Below are 17,964 nucleotides of genomic sequence, written 5' to 3'. Positions count from 1 at the left end.
CGTAAATGGCTTTGTTTAATTTAAAATTCTTGTATTGGATTGGAGTATGTCGCTTTCAAACGTAATATGGAAATCAGTTGTACTCTCTTTTTCCCCCAGCAAATCTTTTACTCTGAGGTTACTAATTAAACCCTTGCACAATCCTATATCTACAATAGCTTTATTCCTAGTTGGTTCTATAATTTATTGTCCCAGGAAACCGTCACAAAACTCTTTTTTGCAAATTTATCTTATTTGATTAATACATCTTGGATTAATTTTCATATAGACTACATCAAAGTCCCCAACAATTATTTAATTGTCTTTGTTACATATTCTAATAATGTCTTGCTTAATCATTGAATCCCTACAATGCAGAAGGAGGCCTTTTGGCCCACTGACCCCTCGAATGAGCACTCCACCCATGTCCTCTACCCTGTCTACCCCACCCTATCCCCGTAACCCCATAACATAACCTGCACATCCCTGACCACCTAAGGGGCAATTTAGCTTGGCCAATCCACCTAATCTGCGCATCTTTGGACTGTGGAAGGAAACCGGAGCACCCGGAGGAAACCCATGCAGACACTGGGAGAAAGTGCAAACTCCACACACCCGAGGCCGGAATTGAACCCGAATCCCTGGTGCTGTGAGGCAGCAGTACTAACCACTGTGCTGCCCTGTTCTGTCTAACACTGCAACTACTATTAACGAACCAATAAACTACTCCCACTAGTGTTTTCTGACCTCTGCTATTTCTAATCTCCAAACTTGATTCTACTTCCTGAACTCCTGAACCAAGTTCCTTTCTCATTGCTGTCCTTGTATCATCATTGGCTATCAGGACTAATCCTCCTTTTGTATTTATGTGTGCTCAAGTTTATAAAATACCACATATGTAGTGGATGCAATGAGATTAGGAAAAAATGTGATGTAGCTGTAATGTAAGTAATAGAAAATGTGCGGCAATTGTTGTCACTAATGTCAAAATAACCATAGAATGGTCAGGTATGATATAAAGCTTAGATCATGATCCAAAATCACTTCCAACTAATCTTGAGCAGCTATGTCCTTACCATTTTTCTTAGTTTAACAACAATGCATAGCTGAACTTGACCCATATTTGTTCCTTTCTAAACAGGCGAGAGCCACCACGTTCCTTGGGTCTCTTTCAATTGCCAGGAGGAGATGTTCTTCTTACACCAGATGGACAGAGGGAAGGAGCAGAGACACCTGGTACAGAAACCTGGAGGATCAATGACCTTAGCCAACCACGGTCTAATGCAAGCCTAAAAGTAAGGTGCAAATTTGATCAAGTGTTCATAGCATGAATCAGATTTGAACGATATTATTCATGGACTGCAAAGGGATGTAGACAAGTTAGGTGAGTGGGCAGCAAGATGGCAGGTGGAATATAATAAAGGAAAGTATGAAGGTAATCACTTTGATCATAAAAAAGAAGAATCGTTTTTTAAAAGTTGAGAAACTTCTGAGTATTGATGTTCAAAGAGACTTGAATGTACTTGTACAAGGAATGCAGAACGTTAGCAAGCAGGTACAGGAAGCAATTGGGAAGGCAAATGACCTGTTGGCCTTTATAGCAAGGGGATTGTAGGAAAAGAGTAAAGAAGTCTTGCTGGAGTGGTACAGGAGTTTGGTGAGACTGCATCTGGAGTACTGTGTGCAATTTTGGTCTTCGCATTTAAGGAAGGATTTTTTTGCATTCCTGGTAGAACAGCAGAGGTTCAGCAAATTGGCCCTGGAATGAGGGGATTGCCCGTAATAAGAGGCTGAGTAAATTGGGCTAATAGTCTCTAATAGTTTAGAAGAATGAGAGGTGATCGCATTGAAACCTACAAAATTCTGAAGGGGCTTTGCTAGGGTTGGCGCATGATTTGTCATGTTGTCGGTGTAACATCAGCGGCTTCCTTGTGGTGCACTTGACAAAGGAAGGTTCAGACGTGGGGATTACACTTCTATTACTCGGGTTCGGCACTACTGCTAATCCTACTATAGCTACCCAGACTGACTAACCAGCTGCTGCAATCCATGTGCTGGGTGTAATATTGAATCAACCCTGTGTCTGTACTCACTGACTGTCTGCACTGGAAAGAGGCAGATCATGTGTGTGGTGTCCTTTATATATGGGTTGGTGTTCTGCCCCCCTGTGGTCGTGTCACCTCCTTGTGTATTGTGAATGTCCATTGGTCTTGTCCTATCTAACTGACCTATTGGTTGTGTGTGTGTGTGTGATGTTTCTGGTGCTCCCTCTAGTGTCTAGCTAGCCTACATGCATTTACATTGATGCACAATTGTTTCCAATTGTTGGAGAAACCACAGGGACACAATCTGAGGAGAAGAGAATGATCATTTAAGACTGAGATTCGGAAATTGTCTTCAATCTTTGTAATTCTCTACCCCAAATGGTTGTGGGTGCTGCATCATTGAATACATTTAAGGTTGAGATAGACTGATTTTTGGTGCCTCTGGGAATTGTGGAATGTGAGGAGCAGGTGGGAAAATGGAGTTGAGCCCATGATCAGCCATGATGGTGTTGAATGGTAGAGCAGGCTCAGTGAGCTGTGTGGTCTACCCCGGCTCCTGTTTCCTCTGTTCTTATGCCTTGTGTGATGCCATGTCTGATGGCAAATGCCAAGCTGCTCAAATCCCAGAAGGAAAACTTGAAACAACTGCGGACATGTTTGTTTTTGCAATTTGTATAGTACGCAGAGGGGTTCTGAAATCTGGAACTTGCGTCCCCGACTACTTGTGAGGATTGGATAGCACAGTAAATACTTATTAAGAATTTTATTTTAAAGAATCTTAAAAGCAAGATTGTGCCATTGGGTCCCTTGAACTTTCTCCTCCAATAAATACGGTCACGAAGGATCGGATTGCAGCCTCAATTCCATATTGCACCTACCCACGATACCCTTTGACTCTTGTTGGTCAAGAACCTATTTATCTATCTAGTGGAGGCGGGTACAATTTTGTCTTTTAAAACATTTAGACAGTTATAAGGGAAAAGGAATGATTAGGAAGGCAAATGGAATGTTATTGTTTATTGCAAGAGGAATGGAATATGAATCAAGGGATGTTTTGCTACAGTTGTACAGAGGGATATAGAGGGTTATGGGCCAAAGGTGGGCAATTGGGACTAGCTTAGTGGTAAAAGCTGGGCGGCATAGACAAGTTGGGCCGAAGGGCCTGTTTTCATGCTGTAAACCTCTATGACTCTATCTCTGCCGTACAAATATTCAATGCTCCTGCCTCCATCACTCTCTGGAGAAGAGAATTCCAAAGAGTGACCACCCTCTCAGAGAAAAAAAAATCTTACTCCTCCCCTTAAATAAGGAGAACAAAACTGTACATAGTACTCCATGTGGTCTCACCAACGCCCTGTACAACTGTTGCAAAACATCCCTACATTTATATTCCATTCCTCTCACAGTAAACAATAACATTCAATTTGCCTTCCTAATCCCCCCCCCCCCCCCCCCCCCCCCCACACACACACACACAATTCCCTTGCTTTAAATCAGTCAGATCTCTAACTTTCTCAGTTCTCTGATGACAGATCATTGTCCTGAAATGTTACTTCTGATTCTTTCTCCACAGTTGCTGCTAGACCTGCTGTGTGTTTACATCATTTTCTATTTCTAACTCATTGACTTAATTGCATAATGGCCCTTTCAGTCTCTTTTTTTCTTGTTTTCCTGCTATTCACTTTCACAATGTAACCGTTGGTCGTATTTATTTGCATATTTATATAGCTTGCATTTGCAATAGCTGCAGTGCAAACTGCAATACTTGACACTTTGTGGCATACCCAAGCTTTAGAAGCTTTTTTTGTATCTCCAGCAATACGTCTGGTATCTTTAGAGGTGCTTATGTGTTTTCTCTTCCTTCTGTTCTGCCACTTTTCCCCATCTTTTGGAGGATTTACGAGGATGCTCCCAGGACTTGATGGTCTGAGTTATGAGGAGCGGCTGGATAGGCTGGGACCTTTTTTCCTGGGGCGTAGAAGGCTTAGGGGTGATCTTCTAGATGTCGATAAAATAATGAGGGGGGTAGGTAAGGTAGATAGTCAGTATCTTTTCCCAAAGCTGGAGGAGTCTAGATCTAGAGGGCATAGGTTTAAGGTGAGAGGGGAGAGATACAAAAGAGACCAGAGGGGAAATTCTTTTCTCACAGAGGGTGGTGAGCATCTGGAACGAGCTGCCAGAGGCAGTGGTAGAGGCGGGTACAATTTCTTATTTAAAAACAGTCAGACAGTTCCATGGGCAGGGTGGGTATAGAGGGATATAGGCCAAATGCATGCAAGTGGGATTAGTTTAGTGATAGAAACTGGGCGGCATGGACCAGCTGGGCCGTAGAAACTGGGCGGCATGGACCAGCTGGGCCGAAGCGCCTGTTTCCATTCTGTAAACATCTATGGCTCTATCTGCCAAATTGACCACATTCTTTTGAAAAGCCATGGGGGGGGGGGGGGGGGGGGGGGTGGAGAGGGTTATGATAGGGATGGATAAAGGGAAAAAGTCAGCTTAGTGCATTGCGATTGAATATGGCTGTTGTTACCAACCCCGTCCACATAAGTTTGGGGATATACGAAGGGCGCCTTTGTTTTGAGCTGGAACGTTTTGACCAAAATGTTCATAAATTCTTCTGGAGCTTTCCATTCACCCAGATCTTTCACTTTTGGGAAGAATGTTTAAATGACGTAACCTGTAGCCATTTCATCTTGAAGCACCAAACAGCGAGAAATTAATTAAAACAAGCATTCCTGAGTTTTACAAAGCATTGAGGCGGCGTTTCACTATCTAAATTGCTGTCTTATGGATGAAACCTGTTGATAAATAATATATATATTACACCCATAAAATTGAAGCACCCTCTTGATTCTGCTGTAGAAGAACAGCTCACACAATGTGCAGAAATCATTTGTGATCTGAATCAGATATTTTTTTTTCACCTTCTGATTTCTTGAAGATTGCTGGCCCCTGCAATGAAGTCATGTGTCTGGTAAATTCATTCTCATTTTGTTTCAACTTGAGAATTTGTCGGGTTTCCGCAAGGAGTTGATACAAACCCGCGCATCAGCTGACAGTGCAGAATGTGTCAATGTAAGAATTCAGATGATGATCTTTGTTTTCACAAAAGTCAAGATGCTGGAAATCTGAAATAAAAACAGAAACTGCTGGAAACGCTCAGCAAATTGGGCAGCATCTGTGGATAGAGAAACCGAGTTAACATTTTAAGTTCTAATGAAGGATCATCAACCAGGGGCGGGATTCTCTGACCACCTGCCGGGCCGGAGAATCGGCAGGGGGCGGCGTGAATCCCGCCCCCGCCGGCTGCCGAATTCTCTGGCGCCGGAGATTTGGCGGGGGCGGGAATCGCGCCCCACCGGTCCCCCCCCCCCCAACAGCGATTCTCCGGCCCGCGATGGGCTGAAGTCCCGCCCATTCTGTGCAGGCCCCACCGCCGTAAATTGGAGTTGGTCCCTTACCAGCGGGACCTGGCGGCGCGGGCGGGGTCCTGGGGGGGGGGGCGGGGAGGGGGGGGGAGAGAGGAGATCTGGCCCCGGGAGGTGCCCCCACGATGGCCTGGCCTGCGATCGGGGCCCAACGTTCTGTTGGCGGGCCTGTGCCTTGGGGGCACTCCATTCCTCCGCGCCACCGTGTAAGCTTCCGTGATGGCCGGCGCAAAGGTGAACCCCTCCCTGCGCATGCGCGGACCCGCGCCGGCCGGCGGAGTCTCTTCGGCCCCGGCTGGCGTGGCGCCAAAGGCCTTCCACGCCGGCTGTCGGAGCGCAAACCACTCTGGCGCCGGCCTAGCACCTGAAGGTGCGGAGGATTCCGCACCTTTGAGGCGGCCCGACGCCGGAGTGGTTCCCACCACTCCACTGCGCCGTTTCTGCCAGCCCCGCCGATTCCCAGAGAATCCCGCCCCTGATCTTCACAAAATCTGCCTAAGAAAACAGCATTATCTGTTTTTATTATCTCTCTTGGAAGTTGAAAAGTGCTTTTCTACTCTCTCGGCAATGGGATGGCTTTGGGTCTGTGGTGCAGGGCTTGCTACCTGCCTGAGAAGTGAAAGGTGGATTTGGGTGGCTAATTAATGTCACCATCACTTTTCTAAAACCTTCATTTATGCTGAAAAAATGCTGTGCATTTGTACCTTTATTTCTGGACTGCTTAAGTTTGAAGTGCTCCGGACAGGAGTATTCAGCAGCTGAATACAGTCTATACTAACACTGAGAATAGCATACAGTCCTTCTTAAGAGGACAACTGATTTTCCCAGTGACAGAAATTAATTCTCTTGTACACCAATAGGAACTGCAATTGAAATTTTCATTTAGAACTTCTGCACTTCAAAATGACTGACATTCAGAGCATTAATAATAATAATATTCTTTATCATTGTCACATTAACACTGCAATGAAGTTACTGTGAAAAGCCCCTGGTTGCCACATTCTGGCGCCTGTTTGGTTACACAGAGGGAGAATTCAGAATGTCCAATTCACCTAACCTGCACGTCTTTTGGGACTTGTGGGAGGAAACTGGAGCACCCGGAGGAAACCCACGCAGACACGGGGAGAACGTGCAGACTTCGCACAGACAGTGACCCGAGGCTGGAATTGAACCTGGGACCCTGCCGCTGTGAAGCAACTGTGCTAACCACTGTCCTACCATGCTGGAGACCGGATCTTGTGGTACCTTATTGTCCCTGTCCATTGACATGATGTTTCATACTCCAGGCAGTAATTAGTCTGTGCTGAAAATACTATTCATCTATTGTGTGGAATTACAGATCACCCATCTCACTGTGAATAAATCAGTTCAACTGTGCCAGCTGGTTTCCTTCCTGCTGCATTCTCTGCTTCGTTACTTTTTTTTGTAAAATATTTTTGTTCTCCGTTATCACATTTTCACCCCACCAACAAGCAGTAAACGGTAACAAATACAATGTCAATCCCCTTGTCAACAACAACGATCTCATCCTCCCAACACCCCAAACAACAGACCACCTGACAATATAAGCATCAAATAAAACAAACCCTCCCACAGTGGGACAAACAAAGGAAAAAAAATAGAAAAAGGAAACTCCGTCTGTGGGAAAAATATATTTGTTTCATTGTTAAATAACATCAAGAAACAAAATTAGACCGACATCAAATATCTTATCATGAAAACATCTGGATTCTCAGCTGTAAATTTCAATTGGATATTGCTTCACCATTTTTTGCTGTGTATTTTCTATTTTTCGTTCTTCACTCACTTCTCTTTTAACCAGCAGACTGGGCGAGCTGTTTTACTTGGGCAAAGTTGTTTTTTTTCTCACTTTATTGCTACTACTGTTTGAAAGGCAGTCACAAAGTGATCCCATTTACAGCCAATGTGATTGAGGGTTTAATCTCTTCCCTACCCCCACTCCTCCACGTGGCTTTTTTGAGATAATCAGCACAATATTTTTTTTGTATTTCTTGTTAAACATTTTGAATTGTTTGTTTGAATGTTTCCCACTATTTATTTACGGACACACCTTTATTCTATGTACCCAATCCTCCTCCGCCAGCTTTCCCCTCGTATCTGTGTAATTGGCTTTTAGGTTTAAGATTCTTGTTTGTGATTGGAGTATGTAATTTGCAAATTTAATGGAGAATTAATTGTATTATAATCACAATTTAACAGTGGATCTTTTACTGTCACATCACTTATTAACTCTGCCTCGTTGCACGATGCTCGATCCAAAATAACTTTATCCCTAGTTGGATCTGCAGGATGTTACTGCAGGAGATAGTCACGAGAGAATTCTACAAACTCATCTTTTAGGGCTAATTCAGCCCCTCACAACTGTTTTGTTACCTTTGTTACAAGTCCAATCATTTCTTGTTTAATATTCTGCCCAAAAGTATAACTTCTGTTCGGGAGCCTAGAAATTACTCCCACCAGTGTTTTCTGACCCTTAAATTTCAAACCTCCATCCATACCGAGTCTACTTCCTAATTTTCTGGGCCAAGATCCTTTCTCACTAATATATTTCTGTCAGCCTCTATTGTCATGACAAAAAAGGGTAGAAATCTGTCTCTGGCAAAGACATATTGGATTTTGATTTTGGTATTGGATGTGCTGCCTGCTGTGTGGAGCACCTGATATTTAATTCTGTTGAATCCAATAGAACTGAATATCAAACACTGCATGCATTTTGTGGCTGATCCAGTGCCACACGTTTAATGCCATTGGCCGGGAGAAATGTTTACTGTAATTAATTTTAATTTCAGCATCGTGAGAATGGATGAAGAATGCCTGAAAATTGAATGCTGAAGGGAAGTAGTTGGAAATAAGCAGTTCATTTTTTGGTTGATCCTGCTGCTATAGTTGTTTGTATTTATTTCCTTTCAAAATGCTGCATCCTGCAGTCTGATCAGTAGGGGTTTGGTTGCTGCTGGTTACATCAGGAGAGCCACAGTGATTAGCTCGGCATTGCATCCAGTGGGAAATCCATCTGAAGGTCAAATCTTTCATACCAGAGGGAAAATGGGAGATGCAACGTCCTGAATAGTAAATGGTATTGTGCAATTAAATGAGCGATTCATGTGCATGGGAGTTTTTGTTTGATAGTGCAGGAATTGAATGAGCAATGTTTTAAACCAGCCTAAACGTACTGACAAAATAAATGTTGGTGCAACACTGGTCACGATTGTATATTAGCCTCCACTTTAAGCAACAATTACAACCTTGCTGTGAATGCATAATGTGAAAGGGCTTGCATAGCAAAGCTGAATGGAGGATGCTTTTGGGAATAGTTTAATATACATGCCAGAGCTTGATTTCTTGTTTACTTGCAGTGCATTACACTTGCAAAATACCCAAGTAGTTTTAGCCCAACTGCTTTCAATTGCAAGATTCATTACTGTATCTTGTTCTGGATTCAATAAATTAGGCATCCGTGTCTCGCTGATCTAAATCCCTTTTCTCTAATTTTGGCAAGGTTTTTGGGATTACCATATATTCTCGAGGTTTGCCATATTCTGTCTCACTATACACCATCAAAGGCCTGCTCAAAATCCCAAAAGTTGTAACAGTGGATGTTGTGTTTTATAAATTTATCCAAAACCCGTCTCATCACAAACAATTAATTTATTGTACTTTTCCCTGGTCTAAAACCAATTTGTATCCTTTTCTGAGTGTACTTAGTAAGTCTACCCCTCTTGACTTTCCTCCATTCTCAGGTGCGTGATCTTCCCAGATTTTATTAAACAGCCTTTGCATCATTTTTACAGAGCAGTAAATCTGGAATTACTTTGTTGCCACAATGGGGAGATTGTTCTAAACTGATAGATGCATGGCTTTTCTCACCTGTATTTTATCTAGTAAAATCCAACAGCAAATATCTTGTGTTGAGCTACCTGGAACTATAACCCTACTCTTTTGAATAGATAACTGAAAATATTTAAATGCTTTGACACTCTCTCATTATGGGTGCAGCATTTCCATAACATTATCATCCCTCTATTTTTAAAAACATCATAAAAGTGTTCAAATTTGGCCTGTGAGCAGATAAAACAGTGACTGTGTTCATATTGATACTTGGGATCACCAATAGCAATGAAGAGGATGAATGACCCCTGCATTGTAAGGTAATGGGAGACATTAATCAGATGCTCAGTTTAGGAAATAACAGATGTTTGCAGTGATTACCAGTGAGAGTAGTTGCAAGGCAGGGTGTTATAACCACACTGGGATGACCCAATTAATTTCCCCGTCGGCCTCGTGGAGTGTGTGCTCCCCCACTGAGGGGCGGAGGCGTATCAGCGGGCTTGTTAATTCCACAGGATAAAACCTGACCCAGTTAGGAGCCGGGGTTCCAGAATGGTCTCCGCTGGGACTTGGGCTGTTGCTTAAGGGTTAAAAATAAATCATTGTTTTAAAAAAAAATTTAGAATACACAATTCATTTTTTCCAATTAAGGGGCAATTTAGCGTGTTCAATCCACCTACCCTGCACATCTTTTAGGTTGTGGGGGCGAAATTTAGGCAAACATGGGGAGAACGTGCAAACTCCACACGGACAGTGACCCAGAGCCAGGATTGAACCTGGGACCTCGGCGCCATGAGGCAGCAATGCTAACCACTGCGCCACCGTGCTGCCCGATGTCAGATTTATTTGATAATGTTCTTGTGAAACACCTTAGAATGTCTTGCTATGTTGAAGGTGTAACGTATAAGTACAAGTTGTTGCTGTTATTGTTGATGAAACTATTTGATACATTGAAATGTTGGTGCATAACTGATCCTCTCCGACATATAATTTAACATTCATTCTCTGTGCAATAACTCCAGATGCATTTGTTTGCCTTGCATGATCTCAAGTTTCTTTTAATTTTTGAGCTTGTGACTTTGATCACCCCAAAAAAATGTTCATACGGGATGAATGACTGGATATTGGTTCATTTGCCCTTTAAAGCTGAGGAAATTGGTACTTGGCGGGCGGTTGTTTGACCGGGGCTACATGTTCTTTTGAAATTTTATTTGGAGTTCTGTTTGTATTTTAGGATGAACTCTCTGATGTCAGCCAGGCCTCTAGCTTGGTGCCAACAAAACCCAACACCCCTCTGTCGACTCCATCCGACCCTGCTGTGGGAGATTCAGCTTCTCCAAGGAAGGAAAATCTGGAGGCTGAAGGGTTCTCCAAAAACTTAAACCAAACAAGCAAGAAACCAGACAGCAAGAAAAATATTGACGTGCAGGTACAGCAGGAGACTAGAACATTAGCAGTTGGTAAGTGTTTTGTTCAAACAAAGTGTTATTTCGAGGGAATTGAGGAATATTTGCAGTTACTTTACTAATATTGATGACATCTCCACTTTCCTCCTTCCTCACTGCCTTCTTCTAGGAAGGTATTCCAGGTTGTCCTGCCCATCTCTCTTCAATTGGTATATATATCCCACACCTATCTTGTTGGGGGAGATGAACCTGATTAAAAGAAAAAGAAGCACTCACTTTAGAACATGGGTATATTTAGAATATCATCTTCAGCTGGTAAATTTGGCCATTCTGTCGGGGAGTTGGATCTGCAGGCATGTAAATGGGCACCTGGATGCTTCAAAAGTTTATTTCTGTCAACATTACTGCGGCCATTAAAATGTTGTTGTGCGCAAATTGACTGTAACGTTTTCCTGTGTTATAAAAGTGACTATCTCTCAAATGTATTTCATTGTCTATAAAGTGCTTCAGGAAGTTGTGAGATGATGGAAGGCGCGATAGAAAAGCAACTTTTTCCTTTCAGGGTAGGGATTGACTAAAAGGGTGAAGGAGAAAGAGAGTGGGTTAAATATAAGCCATCTGCTTCCCAGCTCTGGCTTCAGTGAACACTGGGAGCCTTTCCTACCCTCAAGATTTTGTCTGTAACAAAACAAACTTTGTGCAGAAAAATGTTTCAGGTGCTCTTCCAAAATGAACAAACTTTCTAAATTCAGGGGGTTTTAATTTACAATATCTGGACTTGTGGTTTCATATTTGCTGGTCATTTGAAAAAAACTAGCAAATCTTAATGTAAAATTACAACTTAAAATAAACTGTTCCAGTAATGTTTTGTAAACCTAGAACTTCAGTTATCCACCATAATGTAGGGAATGTCACCATAATGAAGAGTGCCCAATTTCTAATCCTGCAGCAACCTCCCGAGACACAGAATGGTAAACACTTTACTTTTCATTCTGGGAGAATTGTGTTGGTAAGTGCAACTGTGGCTCATAAAGACTCTGTTGAATGAACTCCTTATTGGCTGGAGAACCTCTTCAGTGGAAATGGTTCCTACCTTGGAACAGTGAGGAGAGTGGTTAGGAAAAATGTACATGCACACCCAGATTGTTGGAGCACGGAATGCTTTACCCCAGAGTAGTTGGGGCAAAGACATCTTCTGGGGGAAGGATGGCATGGTGATACAGTGGTTAGCACTGCTGCCTCATGGCACTGAGGCCCTGGGTCACTGTCCGGAGTTTGCACATTCTCCCCGTCTCTGTGTATGTCTCACCCTCACCACCCAAAGACACGGAAGGTAGATGGATTGGACCCGCTAAATTGTCCCTTTAATTGGGAAAAAAATTAATTGGGTACTCTAAATTTATTTTTTAAAATGACAACAACAAAAATTTGTTTTTGAGGGAAAATGGATAAATATGGGAGGAGTAGATGACAGTGAGAATAGTTTGAATCGTCGACAACCACAGGTGAGGTGCCTGACGATTGGAGGGTAGCAAATGTTGTGCCTTTGTTTAATAAGGGCTGCAGGGAAAAGCTTGGAAACCACAGCCCGGTGAGCCTAACGTCTATGGTGGGAAGGTTGACAGAAGGTATTCTGAGAGACAGAATCTACAGGCATTTAGAGAGGCAAGGACTGATTAGGGACAGTCAGCATGGCTTCATGAGTGGAAAATAATGTCTCACGAATTTGATTGCATTTTTGAAGGGTTAACCAAGAAGGTAGATGAGGGCAGTGCAGTCGATGTTGTCTACATGGACTTTAGCAAGGCCTTTGACAAGGTACTGCATGGTAGGTTGTTGCAAAAGGTTAAATCTCACAGAATCCAGGGTGAGGTAGCCAATTGGATACAAAATTGACACAACGACAGAAGACAAAGGGTGGTTGTAGAGGGTTGTATTTCAAACTGGAGGCCTGTGACCAGCGGCGTGCCTCAGGGATCAGTGCTGGGTCCACTGTTATTTGTTTTAATGATTTGGATGAGAATTTAGGAGGCACGGTTAGTAAGTTTTCAGGTGACACCAAGATTGGTGGCAATGTGGATAGTGAAGAAGGTTATTCAGAATTGCAATGGGATCTTGATCAATTGGGCCTGTGGGCCAATGAATGGCAGATAGAGTTTAAATTAGATAAGTGTGAGGTGATGCATTTTGGTCGATCAGTTAATGGTAGGGAGTTGGGGAGTGTTATAGAACAAAGAGATCTAGGAGTACAGGTTCATAGCTCCTTGAAGGTGGAGTCGCAGGTGGACAGGGTGGTGACGAAGGCATTCAGCATGCTTGGTTTCATTGGTCAGAACATTGAATACAGGAGTTGGGACGTCTTGTTGAAATTGTACAAGACATTGGTAAGGCCACACATGGAACACGGTGTACAGTTCTGGTCACCCTATTATAGAAAGGATATTATTAAACTAGAAAGTGTGCAGAAAAGATTTACGAGGATGTTACTGGGACTTTTTTTAAAAATAGAATTTACAGTGCAGAAGGAGGCCATTCGGCCCATCGAGTCTGCACCGGCTCTTGGAAAGAGCACCCTACCCAAGGTCCACACCTCACCCTATCCCCATACCCCAGTAACCCCACCCAACACTAAGGGCAATTTTGGACACTATGGGCAATTTATCATGGCCAATCCACCTAACCCGCACATCTTTGGACTGTGGGAGGAAACCGGAGTACCCGGAGGAAACCCACGCACACACGGGGAGGATGTGCAGACTCCGCACAGACAGTGACCCAAGCAGGAATCGAACCTGGGACCCTGGAGCTGTGAAGCATTTGTGCTATCCACAATGCTACTGTGCTGCCCTAGTTGATAGTTTGAGTTCTAAAGAGAGGCTGGATAGACTGGGACCTTTTTCCCTGGAGCACAGGAGGCTTAGGGGTGATCTTATAGAGGACTATAAAATAATGAGGGGCATAGATAATATAGTAGTCAATATCTTTTCCCAAAGGTAGGGAAGTCTAAAACTAGAGGGCATAGGTTAAGGTGGGAGGGAAGAGATACAAAAGGGTCCAGAGGGGCAATTTTTTCATGGAGGGTGGTGAGTGTCTGGAACGAGCTGCCAGAGGCTGGTCCAATTTTGTCTTTTAAAAAGCATTTAGACAGTTATAATGGGTAAGATGGGTATAGAGGGATATGGGCCAAATCAAATGCGGGCAATTGGGACCAGCTTAATGGTAAAAACTATGGACAAGTTGGGCCGAAGGGCCTGTTTCCATGCTGTAAACCTCAATGACTCTATGCTCCAGCAAAAAACAGCCACTTACACAATGGACTGAATTACATCCCTTTTGTTCTAGAAACATCCACACCTCTCTGCTTTATTATATTTGTGTTGAATATGCTGGTTTTAATTGAGAACTGTTATGTTCTATAACAAGGGATTGCCAATAAAATTATCAGTCCTGTTTAAAATATTTCCCTCCATGTGTACTGGAGTTGCTCCCTCGCATCAATGATAGTAAATCTAATGTCCTGTAAAATCCAAACTCTATAATGTAGACTAACAGACATGTAATTGTTAATATTGCAGGTGCGACTGAAAATGAAGACAAATCAGACGTTCAAGCCATCATTGACTCGACCCCCGAATTAGATATGGACCGAGATCTTAGTGGGTATAAAGGAGCAAGGTGTGTGTACATTTCACTGGCTATCTAAAATGTTCTTATAGTGCCGCTTTATTGTGTAACCTTAACAGTTAATTTGTCTATCATATATTCTCTAACAAAGAAAAGTACAGCACAGGAACAGGCCCTTCGGCCCTCCAAGCTTGTGCCGACCATGCTGCCCGCCTAAACTAAAATCTTCTACACTTCCTGGGTCCGTATCCCTCTATTCCCATCCTATTCATGTGTTTGTCAAGATGCCCCTTAAACGTCACTATCATCCCTGCTTCCACCACCTCCTCCAGCAGCGAGTTCCAGGCACCCACTACCCTCTGTGTAAAAAAAACTTGCCTCGTACATCTCCTCTAAACCTTGCCCCTCGCACCTTAAACCTATGCCCCCAAGTAATTGACCCCTCTACCCTGGGAAAAAGCCTCTGACTATCCACTCTGTCTATGCCCCTGATAAATTTGTAGACCTCTATCAGGTCGCCCCTCTGTCGTTCCAGTGAGAACAAACCGAGTTTATTCAACCTCTCCTCATAGCTAATGCCCTCCATCCAAGGAAACATCCTGCTAAATCTCTTCTGCACCCTCTCTAAAGCCTCTACATCCTTCTGGTAGTGTGGCAACCAGAATTGAACAATATAATCCAAGTGTGACTTAACTAAGGTTCTATACAGCTGCAACATGACTTGCCAATTCTTATACTCAGTACCCCGGCCAGTGAAGGCAAGCATGCCGTATGCCTTCTTGACTACCTTCTCCACATGTGTTGCCCCTTTCAGTGACCTGTGGCCCTGTATACCTAGATCTCTCTGACTGTCAATACTCTTGAGGGTTCTACCATTCACTGTATATTCCCTCCCTGTATTAGACCTTCCAAAATGCATAACCTCACATTTGTCCGGATTAAACTCCCACCTGCCCAAGTCTCCAAACAATCTAAATCCTGCTGTATCCTCTGACAGTCCTCATCGCTATCCGCAATTCCACCAACCTTTGTGAATTCCGCAAACTTACTAATCAGACCAATTACATTTTCCTCCAAATCATTTTATATACTATGAACAGCAAAGGTCCCAGCACTGATCTCTGCAGAACACCACTAGTCACAGCCCTCCAATCAGAAAAGCACCCTTCCATTGCTACTCTCTGCCTTCTATGAACTAGCCAGTTCTATATCCATCTTGCCAGCTCAACTCTGATCCCGTGTGACTTCACCTTTTGTATCAGTCTGCTATGGGTGACCTTGTCAAAGGCCTAACTGAAGTCCAGATAGACAACATCCACTGCCCTACCTGCATCAATCATCTTAGTGACCTCCCCGAAAAACTCTTATCAAGTTAGTGAGACTCGACCTCCCCTTCACAAAACCATGCTGCCTCTCGCGAATACGTCCACTTGCTTCCAAATGGGAGTAGATCCTGTCTTGAATAATTCTCTCCAGTAAATTCCCTACCACTGACGTAAGGCTCACCGGCCTGTAGTTCCCTGGATTATCCTTGCTACCCTTCTTAAACAAAGGAACAACATTGGCTATTCTCTAGTCCTACGGGACATCAGCTGAAGACAGTGAGGATCTAAAGATTTCTGTCAAGGCCTCAGCAATTTCCTCTCTAGCCTCCTTCGGTATTCTGGGGTAGATCCCATCAGGCTCTGGGAACGTATTAATACTTTTCAAGACGCCCAACAGCTCGCCTTTATGGATCTCAATGTGACCCAGGCTATCTCTACACTTTTCTCCAGACTCAACATTCACCAATTCCTTCTCTTTGGTGAATACTGATGCAAATTATTCATTTCGTACCTCTGGCTCCACACACCGATTCCATTGCCTGTCCTTCAGTGGGCCAACCCTTTCCCTGGCTACCCTCTTGCTTTTTATGTACGTGTAAAAAGCCTTGCGATTTTCCTTAACCCTATTTGCCATTGACTTTTCATGACCCCTTTTAGCCCTCCTGACTCCTTGCTTAAGTTCCTTCCTACTTTCCTTATATTCCACACAGGCTTCGTCTGTTCCCAGCCTTCTAGCCCTGACAAATGCCTCCTTTTTCTTTTTGATGAGGCCTACAATATCTCTCGTTATACAAGGTTCCTGAAATTTGCCCTATTTATCCATTTAACTTTCTTCCTCACAGGAACATGCCGGTCCTGAATTCCTTCCAACTGATATTTGAAAGCCTCCCACATGTCAGATGTTGATTTACCCCCAAACATCCGCTCCCAATCGAGGTTCTTCAGTTCCCGCAACAGATATTGTTATACTGCCCCCAATTTAGCACATTCACCCGAGGACCAGTCTTATCCTTGTCCACCAGCACTTTAAAACTGACTGAATTGTGGTCACTGTTCCCGAAATGCTCCCCTACTGAAACCTCTACCACCTGGCCGGGCTCATTCCCCAATACCAAGTCCAGTACAGCCCCTTCCCTAGTTGGACTATCTACATATGTTTTTAAGAAGCCCTCCTGGATGCTCCTTACAAACTCTGCCCCGTCCAAGCCCCTAGTGAGTCACAGTCAATATTGGGGAAGTTAAAGTCTCCCATCACAACAACCCTGTTGCTTTTACTCCTTTCCAAAATCTGTCTACCTATCTGCTCCTCTATCCCTATGTATATTGTCCTTGAGCACACAGACTGTCAGCAATTATATCAACATACGCTTCTATTTAATGTAAAAACAGAAAATGTTGGAAATACTCAGCAGGTCAGGCAATATCTGTGGAGAGAGAAACCGAGTTCCGAGTCTGTGGTCTTTCATCAGAAATTCTGATGGGAAGAGGCCCGTTTTCTGCGCCCCCTCCCTCCGCAAAGTTAAAACACTTTTAATCCACAAATAATCTGGGATCTTTATTTGAGCCAATAGGACCAACTATGGTTCTATGAAATGATGGAAAACTAGTTTTAAGAGCTGGATATTTGAAAAGTGTTGATGTATGACTTAGTTGTGAGCCAAGAAATACAATTCAAGTACCATCCGCGTTACACACGGCTGTTTGTTACACTTTTCATTTTGCAATTGTGCTGTTTGTACTTCTTAATGGCAGCTCAATACTCCAGGGGTTTTTAGAAATCTTGACACCAAATCATATCAAGTAACTGGTTAATTTCTGCTTTTATATTTTTACAGCACACCAACCCAGGGAATAGAGAACAAAGCATTTGATCGAAACACAGAATCTATTTTTGATGAACTATCCCAATCAGCTTCCGAGCTGATTGCTGACGTGGATGAGGGGGCAAATTTGCTGGGTAAGTGTAAGATCTGACAGAGTGATGAAGCGCAGCCTTGCTTAACTCTGCAATTACCCCACGTCGCTAAGATGAAGTAGCTTCTGAGCAGCATGCCAGATAAAGCATGTGAAAACAAAGATCCCAGCACATTTACAGCTTGTCTGAATCACTCCCACCAGAAACTGAGTCGCTTCTCCCTCTAGTGGGCGATCATGGGCAAAATATATACCACATGCTGCAACTCCGACCTGTAAACTATTCTACCTCCTGAAATTACTTTCCAAAGAATGGTATCTAATTACTAGTCAAGGGAGGGACATATTATGTTACTGAAAGTATTCCTTTCTATTTTGTGTTCAGGTTCAA

The 17,964-nt window shown here is 43.3% G+C and overlaps 1 protein-coding gene across 11 annotated transcripts in view; it reads left to right on the top strand.

Annotated features, from left to right (window-relative positions):
* LOC140395719 (C-Jun-amino-terminal kinase-interacting protein 4-like) overlaps positions 1 to 17,964 on the top strand; it is a 128,303-nt gene that overhangs the window by 36,640 nt on the left and 73,699 nt on the right. For all 11 annotated transcript variants that reach the window (XR_011936284.1, XM_072483846.1, XM_072483845.1 and 8 more), the window contains exons 2-5: positions 1,121 to 1,274; positions 10,539 to 10,764; positions 14,286 to 14,385; positions 17,495 to 17,616. Coding sequence is in view for 10 of the 11 variants with exons in the window: in XM_072483846.1 (XP_072339947.1) it covers positions 1,121 to 1,274; positions 10,539 to 10,764; positions 14,286 to 14,385; positions 17,495 to 17,616 (602 nt within the window). In the remaining variant the exon portion in view is untranslated. The remainder of the gene's footprint in view (positions 1 to 1,120; positions 1,275 to 10,538; positions 10,765 to 14,285; positions 14,386 to 17,494; positions 17,617 to 17,964) is intronic.

The sequence above is a fragment of the Scyliorhinus torazame genome, chromosome 18 (assembly GCF_047496885.1).
Source record: "Scyliorhinus torazame isolate Kashiwa2021f chromosome 18, sScyTor2.1, whole genome shotgun sequence".
In the NCBI taxonomy this organism is placed as follows: domain Eukaryota; kingdom Metazoa; phylum Chordata; class Chondrichthyes; order Carcharhiniformes; family Scyliorhinidae; genus Scyliorhinus; species Scyliorhinus torazame.
This window is presented reverse-complemented; position numbering and strand designations above follow the sequence as displayed.